This window comes from Hypanus sabinus, chromosome 2, assembly GCF_030144855.1.
Source record: "Hypanus sabinus isolate sHypSab1 chromosome 2, sHypSab1.hap1, whole genome shotgun sequence".
Lineage (NCBI taxonomy): Eukaryota > Metazoa > Chordata > Chondrichthyes > Myliobatiformes > Dasyatidae > Hypanus > Hypanus sabinus.
Window position 1 is genome coordinate 159,973,131 of NC_082707.1, and position 16,106 is coordinate 159,989,236.

Sequence of the window (16,106 nt, forward strand, 5' to 3'; positions counted from 1 at the left end):
GAAGTGGCCTGTCAGGTCTACTATGGGGCAGCTCACTCAGCTTTGGTCCCCACTGGACACTCACCTGTGGCTCCAAGTAGCTGCTTGCATGTGACAGTGGCCACACCCTGGTCCACCAGGTGAGGGTAGCTGGCGGACCTCATACCCCGGTGAAATAGGGACATGCCTGTCCTAGCATGAGAAGTCAGCTCCAGTAAACTGGGCAGATGAGATCAACTGTGAGACCCAACAGCCAAGAAGACTGTTCTGCAACACTTTGTGGGGAGTGAAAAGCATGATAAGGCATAGATGAAGACATAGTTATCCACTGCAACCAAGGAAGAACCCAGTTTGTGATGATTATTCATATCACTAGACCTGGACTTCCAAGGTCAAGAGGGTGGACCTATCCCAGTGCAGCAGCTTTTCCAGTTTAAAAGCTCTCCCAAACAGATTTCACTGTCATTGTCAGATACAATGGACAACAAACATGCTACCATGTTCTTTTGGGAGACTAAGTGAACAAAATTAGCACAGACATCTAGAGTAGATAATGGACTGCCTTTATACATTGCTATTAACAATTGCATCCTCCAAATTCTCATTTTCAGTATAACATTCAAGATGATTGTAGATACCTTCAAAGTCTTTGTAGCTCCTAACTTGTTAAAGTGGTGAAATGGTTTTGTTTATACTCCTGGCCATTTCTGGCATTCCCAAGCCTGAGTACTTGAAACCGTAGTGAGCAAAACTATTCTAAACTGTCTTACTGCTTATTTCTCACCAACTATCAGTGACAAATCATGCGTTTTGAACACAAACACATACAATTGACACTATTTAAAAACTGTTCACTCTAAGCATGGTGTAATGTCTAATAGCCACACATTTATGTGACTAACGCTAATTAGAAACTGTTCATAAATGATCTCCAGTCCTAATTAAGCGGCAGTGTCCCAAATAAGCAGCTTTCCTGATTCACCAGTTAACTGAAATCCACTGTACTTAAAATTCCAAATTTCACAACAAGTGCCAGTAATATTAAACCTGATTCTGATTCTAAAATATTTATCTAAAGAAGAATAATTTTAAATATTGTAAAAATGAAATGTAATCCGTTAATTGGCTATGGAATATTGGCTTGTTCTTGATTAAATAGATTACTAGTACTTGTAACTCCAAAACATTAAACTAATTAAAAGGAAAACACCTGTTTGTGTTTTTACTTTCAGCGAGACATGCACACATCACATTGGTAGCATGATTGTAATGTTTTGTTACTTCAAAACATAAAAACTAATTGCAATAAAAAGATGAGAGTCCCAACTGATGCTCTTTACATGTGCAAGTTGTGCACATTTCACATGTTAGCATCATGCCGTATGCAACTCATACCTTTCATGACCGGGGGTGAGGGGCAGGTCACTCTGCTCAGCAGGTGGGACCTGTGGCTGTAAAAACAATCTTAGGTTCTGGGTCCTCCTCTATGGTGGTTGTAGGAGTTGATTCTGAGACTGCAGGAAGTTCTTCTGACAGCTCTGGACACCTTTCTTCTCCTTCCTTTTCCATCTTCGAGTTGGTGCATCAAGGTCTTGGGAGGGTGCATTTAGTTCACTGGAGTATTCACTTGTTGATCCTACAATTGCACCCTTTACAATCTGATCCCCACCCCCCCCCCCCCCCCCTTGGCCTGCTCATCCAAAACATCATCTGATGAATCCTCTGTTTTCACATCTTCATTGACTCCTTTCTTTTTGGCCTTCCATTCATCCAGCTGGGCTTTGGTCTTTGAAGCTACTTTTACAAGCAGTTCCACTTGCAGTTCATGCAATAACCTTAATGCAAGCATGGTGGATTCTGGTTCTTTATACTCAGAAAAGATGAATGCTTGCAACTTTCCTGAAGCAATATGAGCAAAGCTCACTTTGGCTGGTTTGGTTGGAGCAGTTAAACGTCAAAGCAAACTGTATGCCTTTAAAGCTAATGTACTCAGCAAAGTTAGTACTTGTTTTATATTGCTATTCCATTTGCTTTAAAATACTGCTCAATTTGTTCAGTATTTAAAATCCAGTTATCTGGTGTGTAACAAGTCAACCTTCCCAAAGTAGCCAGCTGTTGCTTTTTTTTTAATGATTATTATCACCCAGTACAGGTACTCACAAAATGCTGGAGGAACTCAGCAGCCCAGGCAACATCTACAGAAAAGTGTAAACAATCAACTTTTCAGGCTGACCTGAAATGTTCACTGTTTACTCTTTTCCATAGATGCTACCTGGGCTGCAGAGTTCCTCCAGCATTTTGTGTGTGTTGCTTTGGATTTCCAGCATCTGCAGATTTTCTCTTGTACTCACTGTTCATAAACCTGTAAATTTTTATGTTTTTTGGCTTTTTTTTACCCCACTGATTCTGCACACAGTGCGCTGCATTTTTAAAATTCGAACATGTCATTGCGCTTTTTTTAAATTCGAACATCTCGTAAGTAGGTTGTTGTCTTGGGTTCATTTTAAAAATATCTCGTTGCCACTGTTACGTTTTGTAACTCCAAAACATTAAACTAATTAAAAGGAAAAGATGGGAATCGGAAATGTGGTTCTAACTTTGTGTTTTTACAAATGGTACCACAGCATTAAAGCCAGGACCAACAGGCTACGGAACAGCTTCTTTTCACAAGTCATTAGACTTATAAAATCACATGTCTGTACATTGTGATGGAGTCATAACGAAAAGATTTTTACTCCCTTGCATTGTGGAACGGATGTAAAATTTAAATAAATTCAAATTCAAATTTACTTCACACAAGGCACACATGTATTTCATGATGTATGCAATTCTCTCATCTTTTATATATAACCCATAATTAATTATTTAAACTAATAAATAATGTGTCATCAATAATATATTTAGAATATTACACAAATATTATTGAAGCATTAAATATTAAATATGCAACAGTATTCATTATTATTGATTATACATGAAGATTTTGGAAGAAGTACCCAAAAGCCATGAGTGCCTCAGGAGCTCTAACCTGCTCCATGACAAATTTAAAAGTTTTAAATATATCGGACATCTATAATGCTGAGAAGACTTCAAAAGCTCTGATGTTATCCAATAAAAGCTGCAAAACCTTATAAAGAAGGCAAGATTTTTATAAATAGATGATAGGAGAACTAGTTGGTTCAGCACACCATGAAAATTACCATTTCAAAATTATGGTGTCTTTGACTTCGAAGTAATTCTGAAGGAGATAGAGAAATGAGATTTATCGGAAACTAATAGCATGTAAGTATTAAATAAGTTCAGTAAACTTTTCTAAAGTAGGAAATTTGTTGTTATGGTATAGGATGAATCCCAGGGCCTTGAGGGAAGTGCAAGTGGAAATTGTAGGGACACTAACAGTAGTTCAATCCTCTGAGTACAGGGTGCTGCCAGAAGCCTGCAGTATGGTGAATATTACTTGTTTCCCCCTGAAAATACTGTTTAAAAAAAACTTAGAAACTTTGATCTGCAATACAACTGGAGAAAAAGTTTAATTAAGGCAAGCCAGCATAGGGTTATAATGGGTAAACTATGTTTAACCAATATAATTTTTTATGTATAACATAGTTGGTAAGCATAATGCAAACTCTCTATGTTGTACAGGAGGCCTCTAATAAGGTGCAACTTACTAGCAAAGTTGAAGAACTTGGGATAAAAGGGACATTGATGCATGGATTCAGTGGAGACTCAAGAGAGACTGCAGATTCTGGAAATCTGGAACAACAAACAAAATTCTGGAAGAACTCATTAACATCTATGGAGGGAAATGGGCAGTCAATGATTCAGGTCAAGACCCTTCTTCAGAACTCAATACAGTATCATCAATATAACAATATATAAGTAATAGATAGGAGAGGGTGGTCCTGAATGGTTAATTTTCCCAATGTGGAAGCAGGTGAAGAGTGGCATTTCCTCAGGTATCAGTGTAAAGTCTATTACTTTCTTTCATGTATATCCATAATCCAGCCATGGATATGATCTACAATTTCAAGTGCAAAGAATAGTGAAATTGCAGCAATATCCAAAGCAGTTTATAAAATAGGATGACATATCACAGATTAAGTTTAATGGAGAGAAATATGAAGCATTGTAATTTGGTAGAATGAGATGTAATATAGATACAAGGGAAGAGAGACCTGGGGTAAAAGACAGAAAGGCAAAGTCGAGTAAGTGTTTAATAAGGCATTCACATTCTTGCACTTGATCAACAGTGCTATTGCATGTAAGTACAGGAAAGCAATGCTGAACCTTTATAAGGCCTAGCACAGCCTCAAGTGTTGTATTACATTTACTTCTAGTTGCCTCCCAAACCCTTTCATGGACGTCTCCATAGAAAGAATGAGGGAGCCCTTGGGGATAGTCCAGAGTAAATGAGTGACTACAATGACGAGGACAGATTGAAAGGCTGGGGCTGTTTTCTTTTGAGATGTGCTGCCAGGACTTAAGGAGCCAAGTTATAGAGAGAGGTTGGATAGGCTAGCATTTTCTTTTCACTTGGAGCATGAGGTGATCTTACAGATCATGAGGCACATAGTAAGGAGAATGCAGTCAGTCTTTTCCCCCCGTGGTTGGGGAATCAATTCAAAGTAAATTTACTGTCAAAGTACATATACAACCCTGAGATTCAATTTCTTGTGTGCATATCCAATAGCTCCATAATAGAATCAATGCAAGACTAAACCAACTTGGGCGAAAAACCAACAAACTCTGCAAGTACAGAAAGAAAGAAATAATAATAAAAATTAATTAGTAAGCAATAAATATTGAGAACATGAGATGAAGAGTCATTGAAGGTTGTGAGAACATTTCAGTGATTGTGCAAGTTGAGTGAAGTTATCCCCTCTGCTGACTGAGGATAATAAATGTTCCTGAACCTAGTGGTGCGAGTTCTGAGGCTCTTGTACTTTTTTCCTGTTAGCAGCAGCAAGAAGAGAGCATGACATGGGTGGTGGGCATCCCTGATCATGGATGCTGCTCCGTTCTGCAGCATTTTATGTAGATGTGCTCAATGGTGGGGAGGGCTTTACCTGTGATGGACTGGACTGTATCCACTACTTTTGTAGGAACCTTCCATTTAAGGGTGTTGGTGTTTCCATACCAGGCTGAGATGCAGCCTGACAATATTCTCTGCAGTACACATTTATAGAGGATTGTCAAAGTTTTAAATGCTATGCTGAATCTTCGCAAACTCCTAAAGACATAGAGGTGCTGCCATGCTTTCCTTTTAATTGTGCTTAGGTGTTGGGTCCAGGTCAGGTCCTCCAAAATAGATCCCCCTTCCCTTCCCTCCACTTTTTTATTCTGACATCTTACAAGAGGGCATGGGTTTAAGCTGAAGGGGAAAGATTTATTAAGAACTTGAGGGCAACTCTTTTTTTAAACACAATAAATTGTAAATGGAATGAACTTCAGGTGAAAGTTGAGACAGGTAAACTAGCAAGGATAGGAAAGGCTTAGAGGAATACAGGAACAATACTGGCAAATAACACCAGCTTAGATGGGCATCTTGGTCATCATGGACTAGCTGGGTAGAATGTTTATGTGAGGGGAAGATCTGACAGGTTGATAATAGGAGGCTGCCCCCATTGGGGAAGTCACAAGTGCAAAATAGAGAGGGGAATTAATAGTGACTTAAACAAAAACCTACAAGACATGGGTCTGTCAATTTAAGATTGTTAACCAGATAATTAACTGTCCAGTAATAATTTTTGCAGACTTTACTTATTTTCTGCACTTTACATGGAAATGTCTTGATCAACACTGTCGTCAGCAGTTTTGCTGGTGACATCAGCAGTCAAAATGCCAAAACTGCAGCAACGTGCCAGACCCATCCCTAAACTCGTTTTAACAGCATGTTGGTTCATAAAAACTGAAAGGATGCAACATAATCCCTTCGTAAAGTGTTTTTAATAATAAGGAAAATGACCCAAAAAATTGACAGTAACAAAAGGATATAGGGTTGATGACCAAAAGCAGCAAGTCAAGAGCAGAAGGGTAGAGGAAATTGAGAGAGGTGATTTGCGCTGTTGACAATGAAGACATAATTAAATTCGTGTATGTACATTAGGTATAGTTTCAGAGAGATGGGAGAGATAACACAGATAGAGGGTTTTGAAAACAGGATAGAAATTTTGAAATCTAGACGGTGGGGAAACGGGAGCCAGCGCCTGGTTAAGTCAGCAAGAATTCTGGAGGACCCTCTGCGCCCCAGTTCATCCACTGCGGCTCCACTCGGGCTGGGCCGGGCCGGGCCGGGCCGGCATCACAGCGGGGTGCCCGACGCCGGTTGTTCGGCCGTTACCCACAGCCACGGCCTGACGGCGAGCCTCGGGCCGTTGATGGTCTCCAGGCACTGACGTTCGGCGCGTTGTGACGCCAGGAGCGGGTGTGTGCTGGAGCCTGAGGCGGGCTGAGCGCACAGGAAGCCCGAGCGGAGAAGCGGTGTCAGCCTCCGAGTGGGAACGCAGCGCACTCCTCCCACCCCGGGCCGCTCGGCTCTGCCCCTCCCACCCCGGCACGCCACCGCCGCCGCCGCCGCCTTCATGACGGGCAGCGAGGTAGGCTAGGACTCAGCAGCCCAGCCTCCGCACCTCGCCTAGTGTCCGAGCAGCAGGATGGAGCCGCCTCTGCCGCCACCGCTGCACGGCGACAAGCTGCCGTCTCCGCACATGTCGCCCGGCTCACCTCGGCCTCAGCAGCGCCGGCGCTCGGGTCGTCTCGGCCTGGAGATGTATCACTCGCTGAGCGGCTCCAACTTCGACCTGTTCACGGCCGACTCGACGGCGTCGCTGCCCTACCTGGACGGCAAGGAGGTGGACTTCAGCGAGAGCGACATCTCGGTCACCCACAAGCGCAGCCACTCGGGCAGTATCCGGCACCGCTACGACGTGGTGGGGGAGCTGGGCTCCGAGGAGGTGCGCTGGTTTTACAAGGAGGATCGCAAGACCTGGAAACCCTTCATCGGCTACGACTCGCTGCGCATCGAGCTCAGGTACAGGGACTACAGCGAGTTTGTCGCCAAGGCAGGCTCGCCACCTCTAGCCAGACCCGCGCTCGACACCGTGTGTGTCCGCGGCGGTCTGTATGAAGTCAACTTGATAGACAAGGAATGTTATCCCGTGTATTGGCTTCGTAAGTATCGCTTCTCCTTATGAACTCGACTTGCTTGTAACAGAAAAAAAATTGCCTCTCAAATATACAGTAATTGGTACATGGTCTCTTAAACCTGCCGATACCGAACTCTGGAGCATTTTTTTAAAAAACTGATTTAGGTCTATCTCTTTGCCTCCATGGATGCTGCTTGGCCCGCTTAGTACTTACGGGTTTTTTATTTGCTTAATTCGATAACTTGCCTGCTTGACTCTAAGGGTATCTGAATTACAAATGTAACATTTAAGACATTCAATCACAGTTGTTATAATTTCTAGATTGTGTTTCATCGAGGGTTTGGGACTAAACTCTCCAGTCAATCTTGAATCAATCTAACTCTCCCTGGATTCCATGAACCTAACATTACAGACCAGCCTGTCATACATGACTTTGTTAAAGGCCTTGCAAAAGTCCTACAATAGACAACGTCCACTGTAATACCTCTTAGGTTACTACCTCAAAAAAAATCTCTACAAGGTTTGTCAAGCATGATTTTCTACTCTCAAATCCATGCCAATTCATTTTAATCACACTCCATCTATTTAAATAACGGTAGATATTGGAATTTTTTCTAGTAATTTCCCCACTACTGTTGTCAAGCTGACTGTTCTGTAGTTCCCTTCTACTTTTCAGGAACTAGGCTTCAGGAGTCTAGGACCAGAGGACACAGCCTCAGAATAGAAAGACGCCTGTTTAGAACAGAGATGAAGAGGAATTTCCTTAGTCAGATGGTGGTGAATCTTGAATTCATTTGCTTAGATGGCTCTCGAGGCAAAATACTGGGCATTTTGAAAGAGGAGGTTTATAGGTTATTGATTAGTAAGGATGCCAAAAGTTATGGGGGGGAGACAGGAATGGGAACGAGAGGGGAAATGAATCAGCCATGCTCGAATGGTGGATCAGACTTGATGGGCCAAATGGCCTACTTGTGGTCTTTCTTCCAGGAATCATCACCTTGTTGTGGTGGGGAGGCTTGAGAGATCCTGAGAGCAATGCTGTCTGGAGTTTAGCCATCTGGCACTTAGCTCCTGGTAGGGTTATCCATGAGAGCAAGTTCAAGGAGGAGGATTCAGATGGAGCGATCTAACCAAACCCTCAGCAGTGGAGCTGGCGGGTGATGATAAAGGAACAGTAGTTATAATGGGTGACTTCAATCTACATATAGATTGAGTGAACCAAATTGGTAAGGGTGCTGAGGAACAGGATTTCTTGGAATGTATGCGGGATGGTTTTCTGAACCAACATGTCGAGGAACCAACTAGAGGGCAGGCCATTCTAGATTGGGTATTGAGCAATGAGGAAGGGTTAGTTGTCGTCCGAGGCCCCTTGGGTAAGAGTGACCATAATATGGTGGAATTCTTCATTAAGATGGAGAGTGACATAGTTAATTCAGACACAAAGGTTCTGAACTTAAAGAAGGGTAACTTTGAAGGTATGAGATGTGAATTAGCTAAGATAGACTGGCAAATGATACTTAAAGGGTTGACAGTGGATATGCAATGGCAAGCATTCAAAGATTGCATGATGAACCATAACAATTGTTCATCCCAGTTTGGCAAAAGAATAAACCAGGGAAGATAGTGCACCTGTGGCTGACAAGGGAAATTAGGGATAGTATCAATTCCAAAGAGGAAACATATTAATTAGCAAAAAAAGCAGCACTCCTGAGGACTGGGAGAAATTCAGAGACCAGCAGAGGAGGACAAAGGGCTTAATTAGGAAAAGGAAAAAAGATTATGCGAGAAAGCTGGCAGGGAACATAAAAACTGACTGTAAAAGCTTTTATAGATATGTGAAAATAAAAAGATTGGTCAAGACAAGTGTAGGCCCCTTACAGTCAGAAACAGATTAATTGATCATAGGGAACAAGGACATGGCAGACCAGTTGAATAACTACTTTGGTTCTGTCTTCACTAAGGAGGACATAAATAATCTTCCGGAAATAGTAGGGAACTGAGGGTCTAGTGAGATGGAGGAACTGAGGGAAATACATGTTAGTAGGGAAGTGGTGTTAGTTAAATTGAAGGGATTAAAGGCAGATAAATCCCCAGGGCCAGATGGTCTGCATCCCAGAGTGCTTAAGGAAGTAGCCCAAGAAATAGTGGATGCATTAGTAATAATTTTTCAAAACTCCTTAGATTCTGGATTAGTTCCTGAGGATTGGAGGGTTGCTAATGTAACCCCACTTTTTAAAAAAGGAGGGAGAGAAAAACCGGGGAATTATAGACCAGTTAGTCTGACATCGGTGGTGGGGAAAATGCTAGAGTCAGTTATCAAAGATGTGATAATAGCACATTTGGAAAGAGGTGAAATCATCGGACAAAGTCAGCATGGATTTGTGAAAGGAAAATCATGTCTGATGAATCTTACAGAATTTTTTGAAGATGTAACTAGTAGAGTGGATAGGGGAGAGCCAGTGGATGTGGTATATTTAGATTTTCAAAAGGCTTTTGACAAGGTCCCACACAGGAGATTAGTGTGCAACCTTAAAGCATATGGTATTGGGGGTATGGTATTGATGTGGATAGAGAATTGGTTGGCAGACAGGAAGCAAAGAGTGGGAGTAAATGGGACCTTTTCAGAATGGCAGGCAGTGATTAGTGGGGTACTACAAGGCTCAGTGCTGGGACCCCAGTTGTTTATAATATATATTAATGATTTAGATAAGGGAATTAAATGCAGCATCTCCAAGTTTGCAGATGTCACGAAGCTGGGCGGCGATGTTAGCTGTGAGGAGGATGCTAAGAGGATGCAGGGTGACTTGGATAGGTTAGGTGAGTGGGCAAATTCATGGCAGATGCAATTTAATGTGGATAAATATGAGGTTATTCACTTTGGTTGCAAGAACAGGATAACAGATTATCATCTGAACGGTGGCCGATTAGGAAAAGGTGAGGTGCAACGAGACCTGGGTGTCATTGTACACCAGTCATTGAAGGTGGGCATGCAGGTACAGCAGGCAGTGAAAAAGGCAAATGGTATGTTGGCATTCATAGCAAGAGGATTCAAGTACAGGAGCAGGGAAGTTCTACTGCAGTTGTACAAGGCCTTGGTGAGACAGCACCTAGAGTATTGTGTGCAGTTTTGGTCTCCTAATCTGAGGAAAGACATTCTTGCCATAGAGGGAGTACAAAGAAGGTTCACCAGATTGATTCCTGGGATGGCAGGACTTTCATATGAAGAAAGATTGGATCGACTAGGCTTATACTCACTGGAATTTAGAAGATTGAGGGGGGATCTTATTGAAACGTATAAAATTCTAAAGGGATTGGACAGGCTAGATGCAGGAAGATTGTTTCCGATGTTGGGGAAGTCCAGAAGGAGGGGTCACAGTTTAAGGATAAAGGGGAAGCCTTTTAGGACTGTGATGAGGAAAAACTTCTTCACACAGAGAGTGGTGAATCTGTGGAATTCTCTGCCACAGGAAACAGTTGAGGCCGGTTCATTGGCTATATTTAAGAGGAAGTTAGATATAGCCCTTGTGGCTAAAGGGATCAGGGGGTATGGAGAGAAAGCAGGCACAGGGTTCTGAGTTGGATGATCAGCCATGATCACACTGAATGGTGGTGCAGGCTCGAAGGGCCGAATGGCCTACTCCTACACCTATTTTCTATGTTTCTATGATGACACATCACAAAGGCAACGAGAGCAGAGGAAGGGGTTGTAGCAGTGCAGAGTCCCCAGGTGTCTTGCATTCCATGCCACTGGACCCTGGCCCCAGTCTGTCAAGGACCAGGTGGTAGCATCCTGTGGATCAACCTCTCCACATTAAAGTCACATCCAGATGTTCTCCATTAATGTCCCCATTACGTGGATCCCAGATCGACTTCCACAACCACCAATAAACAACCCGTCAGGAGAACATCATACTTAAGTAAACATGCTGCTGCTAGGTCTAAGCACAATTAATTGCCATATTATAAAAGTATAATTTCTGTTTATTTTGAAAATACAAGATTGCAGATACTGAAATCTGGAGTAAAGTACAAACTGCTGAGGGAACAGTCCTCCAGCAAGTTTTTTTTTGTTGTTCATCTTTGGTGGAAAGGTTTGAATACCGCTGCATTGCATGCTTCAAACCGGAGGTTAACAATCACCATGGAGATAGGGAAATTTAAAAACAGAAACTTAAATAATGTGATTAAAGGTAACAAATAGATTGGTGATAGAAACCCAGTGATCAGCAGTTTTAGTTTGGTGCAGGTGATGTGCGAGGGCAGCAAACACCTACGTAGAGCACACTTCAGTGTGGTGTTTGTGCATCCTTAGAGGCTTTGTAGAAGATCTGCTGAATTTCACAGATGATTGGTGGACTTGTTAGATGTGAGAAGTCAACGAAAAGGGAACTGGGAAAAACAAACAATTTTGGTTGCAGTGTTCCATAGGCCACAGTGACAACAACTCAAGGGATTAACAAAATAATCTTGGGATCAACTTCTGATTGAGATACACGTATCTTAATCTCAAAGGAATCTGGAGAATCTGATTGTAAACACATTAACAGTGGGAGGAGGCTGAAGGATTGCTTTGGCTGGAGATGCAATGAAGTGTAGTGAGAGGAACTAAAGAGTCAAAGTCCCTTGGATCCTGTGAAGTCCCTTGGATTTGTGGCAGCAGTGATGGGCATTCAAAGTGAGACTATTAATTTCAAAGGGTTTACAGACACTGGTTTTCAAGAGGAGTTTTATTTAATTTTTATTTTACTTTAACTCATCATTTCTTGATTAATTTCTAGTTTGAGTCACGTTTCAGTACATTTTTACAAAATGAGTGTATTTAAACTGCTTTTAGATCTAGTGATCAAAGATAATTAAAAACTGTTCAAAGGTCTCTGACAGGATCCTTTTTGGCTTTCAACAGGCCACCAGGCATCCCGTGACCTGTTGCCTGCTCCTGAGCCAGTGCTCATCTTTCCTGCAGGATGGCCATGGCAGCCAGGTCTTGACTGGAGCCACACTACTGCAACTGGTAATTGTGGCCACATGAAAAGAAAAAGGATGGGCATGTTCAGGAAACAAGCCTATTAATTCTCCAACCAAAGGCGGCTGTCTTTTCCTTCCATCTTTTTTCTGCTCGCAGTTTCTTAATCCAGTCTTTTCCTCTTTATTTATGTTTGAATTTTGCCATTATATTCCTTTCTAAGCCTATGATCAATTAATTCACTTTTGATTAAATGAAATGCACGCTTGCTTTTCCTGTTGAGTCAGATCCTAGATTAATTTTTCTTCTGTTACTATTCTATTTCAAATTTGCACCTTCAGCTGTTGCCATGCTTTTTTAAAACAGAATCTCAAGAAGAGCAAGTATAATTGGTAAAAGACACCATTATACATGTTAGTGTGAAATCTGACTTAAAATGAGTAAAACCTGACTTGTACATGGAGACTAAGATGACAAATGTGGATGGGAAGGGGGTAGTTTAATTGTGATTAAAGATTTTGTACAGCCATCCCAGATACTTAAACATTTGGGAATAAGAAGCCACTTACCATCTACAGGGGAAATTAAGATTTTGCCATTGTCAGGATGGGTGCATGTTAGAGATGTTTCAGATAGGTTGAAACATGGTAATGAAGGTGATTAAGGATGGATAAGATGTGTAAGAGATAAATGATAGAAAATAATGCTGGAAACCCATTAGTGAGAAATTGATGTGGGTGTGTATGGTTGTGGAAGCTTCTTATGGCTAACTTAAAGGAGTTAAATGCGACTGGCTGGAAAGTGAGAAGTGATTGAGGATTTAAATGAAGGTTGAACCCACAATGGTTATTGAGTTGGGTCACAAAGAAATTGTTGTTGTAGGAGGATGGTTGAAATAGCAAAATAAAAACCTGAAGGAGCATCGAGAATGTAGTGGACAATCCAGTATAGTGAATTCTGTTTAATTGGGCCATCAGTTAATCAGGACAGCTGCTATTTTGGGACAGTTCTTAAAGAACAAAAACTGATAGGAAAAAAAATAACTGGAATTCCCTTCATTTATTTGGGATACTATGCCACTTAATTGGGGCGTGAGACCGTTGCCAAACAGTTCCTAATTTGCCTCAGACACATGCAGTTATGTAGCCATTAGACACTACACCTTGCTTGGAGTGAACAGTTTCTAAATAACCTCTGTTATGTCCACTTGTGTTCAAAAAGCAGTGATTTTTGTCACCGATATTTAGAAAGAAATAAGCAGTAAGATGTGTCCCAATTAATCTGAAGAAAGTTGTGGACCACTGTGAAGATAACCAAGAGAGTGTTGTATTCTTTTAAAAAGCACGCTGGCCTTGATGCAGCTAGAATTTTTCTTTAATCTGCTTGTTGTGTGACAATGGAATAAATGTTCTTCAATGATTTTTACTTCCGACTTCAAAACCATTTTCTGTTTTCATGATTTGTTAAATATTGCAAAATATGAATATATTATTTGTTAAAAATGCTAAGGCAATTAATTTTTAAACTTTTTGAAGTTTAACAAAATGGATTGCCTTCTGAGTGAAGGCACTCCATTCTGTTTTAATAGGGAATTAAACCGTTTCTTTTGTTTTGAGCCAGAGAACTTGACGATTTTGAAAATGTCACTGTGAGCGTGTATCTATCCATTGTAATTTATACAAATGATTGTTTTTATCTGCCCCACAACAGCTGCACTGTGTAACTGGTTTTGCAATGTTCATTGTCCTGTTTAACATTTGTTAAAATTAGTAAAGAGGTAGACAGAGTAATGCATCCATGAGATGGTGTCATGCTTCAATGATTACATTCAGCAGAAGAAATTTGCAACAGTTAAATAAATAATTGAAGCTTATGCATGGTAAAATTGTTGTCGTCCAGTATACAGCTATTTAAACAGAATGACTTGCCCCAAACTGGTTTCTATAACATCAGTGTACTTGCAAGTCAGATATTAATGGTGATTTATTTGGCACAGTAGATAACCTTTCAATGTCCTTAATATTTAAATTATCATCCCATTTTAAATGTGAATAAGCACAAACTGGTGATCTGGTGCTATCACATTTTAGTAGATATGCTGAAGACTCCTGGGGAAGCGCATCAGATTTTTGTTTGCTCTTTTGACTCGTTAATCAATCCATCTATGCTGTGGTAATGCCTCTGATATAGTAACTGTATGTTGTTCAAAAGTACTTGTAATTCTGGCTGTAAATTCAGTGAGGCTTTTGGAAATTGCTGCTTTTGTTACAGCCTTATAATGCTTTCAAAATTACTTCATTCATTTTATTGTGCTGTACAAAATTGGTGTCAAGTGAAGGTTGCAATATTGGTGTCAACTGAAAAATTCATTCAATGAGTCATTGTAAAATCACATTTCATAATTTTGCAGAGGCTCATTTTTGTTAACACAAGTTTGGTAGAAGCATTTCTTCTCGAGTTGGTGTTTTGGAGTAATTTTTCCCCTAATTGTGAATTTATACTGTATGTTTTAATTATAACTTGTTATTTATCATTTCAGGGTTTAGAATTGTACAGCATAGAAATGGGCCTTTTAGCTCACTGTGGCAGTGTAGATCTGTTTGGCCATCTACCCTCATCCCATTTGTCCTACATCCTTCAATTCCTTGCCTAATCAAGTGTCTGACTAAATGCCTCAAACTTAGTAATTATTTCCAGTGGCAGCATAATCCAGATACCAACTAGTCTATATGCGGGAGGGGGGGAATGTGGAAAAAGAGAAAGAAAATTATCCTTCATTCCATTTAAATCTCCTACCTCATGTTTAAAACTATTTTGCCTATTTATACCTCTCATAATCTTATATATTTTTTATCAGGTCACCCTTCAATTTCATTCACTGCAGGGAAAATAAGCATTACCAATCCAATCCCTCTCCATCCTTATCAATCACCTTGGAACTTCCTGCAGTCACACTTTTTCGTGTAGTGTGTTGACTACAACTGCACAGAAAACTCTCAAGTACAGCGTAATCAGTGTGTTCGTAAAGTTACAGCTCTTTAAGTTCTATGCCCTGCTCTTTTAAGGTTAGTAATTCTTCATCACCCTCTCTCCCTGTGCAGTCAATTTTGGGCGAAAATGAGCTTTAGATCTCTCTGGACATCAACATGACTGAGTGGCTTGCCATTAGTGACATGTGCCATACCCTTATTTGTCTTTCCAAAGTCAATCATCTTGTACTTGTTGGGATTAAATCACATCTACCAATATTCCATCCAGCTTTTCCAACTATAAGGCTGTATCCTGCTGTTGCCCAAGACAACTTCCTTTCTATCCACAACACCAATTTCTGTGTCATTCCTCCTACATTCACATCCAAGTCGTTAATGTTTGAAGTTGAAAGTCCAAGGTAAATTTATTAACGAAGTATATGTATGTCACGACATTCTACCCTGAGATTCTTTTTTTCCCAGGAAATTCACAGTAAGTACATAGAAACACAATATAATCAATGAAATACCACACACAACAAGACAGGCAAACAACCAATGTGCAAAAGACAACAAACGGTGCAAATACAGAAGAAAACATAATAAATAAGCAGTAAATAGCACTTTCAGTCCTTGACTGGTTGTGGGAACAGTTTAGTGAAGGGGTGAGTGAAGATATTCCCTCTAGTTCAAGTGCCTGATGGTTTAGGGGTAATAACTGTTCCTGAACTTTGTGGTGTGGGTCCAGAGGCTCCTGTACCTTCTTCCTGATGGTAACAGTAAAAAGTGTATGTGGAGGTCTTTGGGTGCCTCTGGAACCTCTATTCAACTTCTGGAAAGCCATTTCACATGTAAAGTGGCATGGAATCAGAGAAGGATGTTTGATATTGTGACAAGGCTGAATGCTATCTCTTCATATGAAGTACATAAATGACAACAGGCTTTCATTCCTGGGTGAGCTCAATGCCTTTTATGCTTGCTTTGCCCGACAAAACATGGAGGCATCTTCATGAACTCCCACAGCTCCTGAGTACCCTGTGATTTCAGTCT

The 16,106-nt window shown here is 40.9% G+C and overlaps 1 protein-coding gene across 2 annotated transcripts in view; it reads left to right on the forward strand.

The window, feature by feature from the left end:
* Positions 1 to 5,958: 5,958 nt before the first annotated feature.
* Positions 5,959 to 16,106, forward strand: part of ddhd1b (DDHD domain containing 1b) — an 84,360-nt gene continuing 74,212 nt past the window's right edge. The window contains exon 1 of one of the 2 annotated variants that reach the window (XM_059957811.1): positions 5,959 to 7,149. In XM_059957811.1, coding sequence (XP_059813794.1) covers positions 6,633 to 7,149 — 517 coding nt within the window. In that variant the 5' untranslated portion in view covers positions 5,959 to 6,632. The remainder of the gene's footprint in view (positions 7,150 to 16,106) is intronic. The other variant, XM_059957819.1, reaches the window with a different exon arrangement.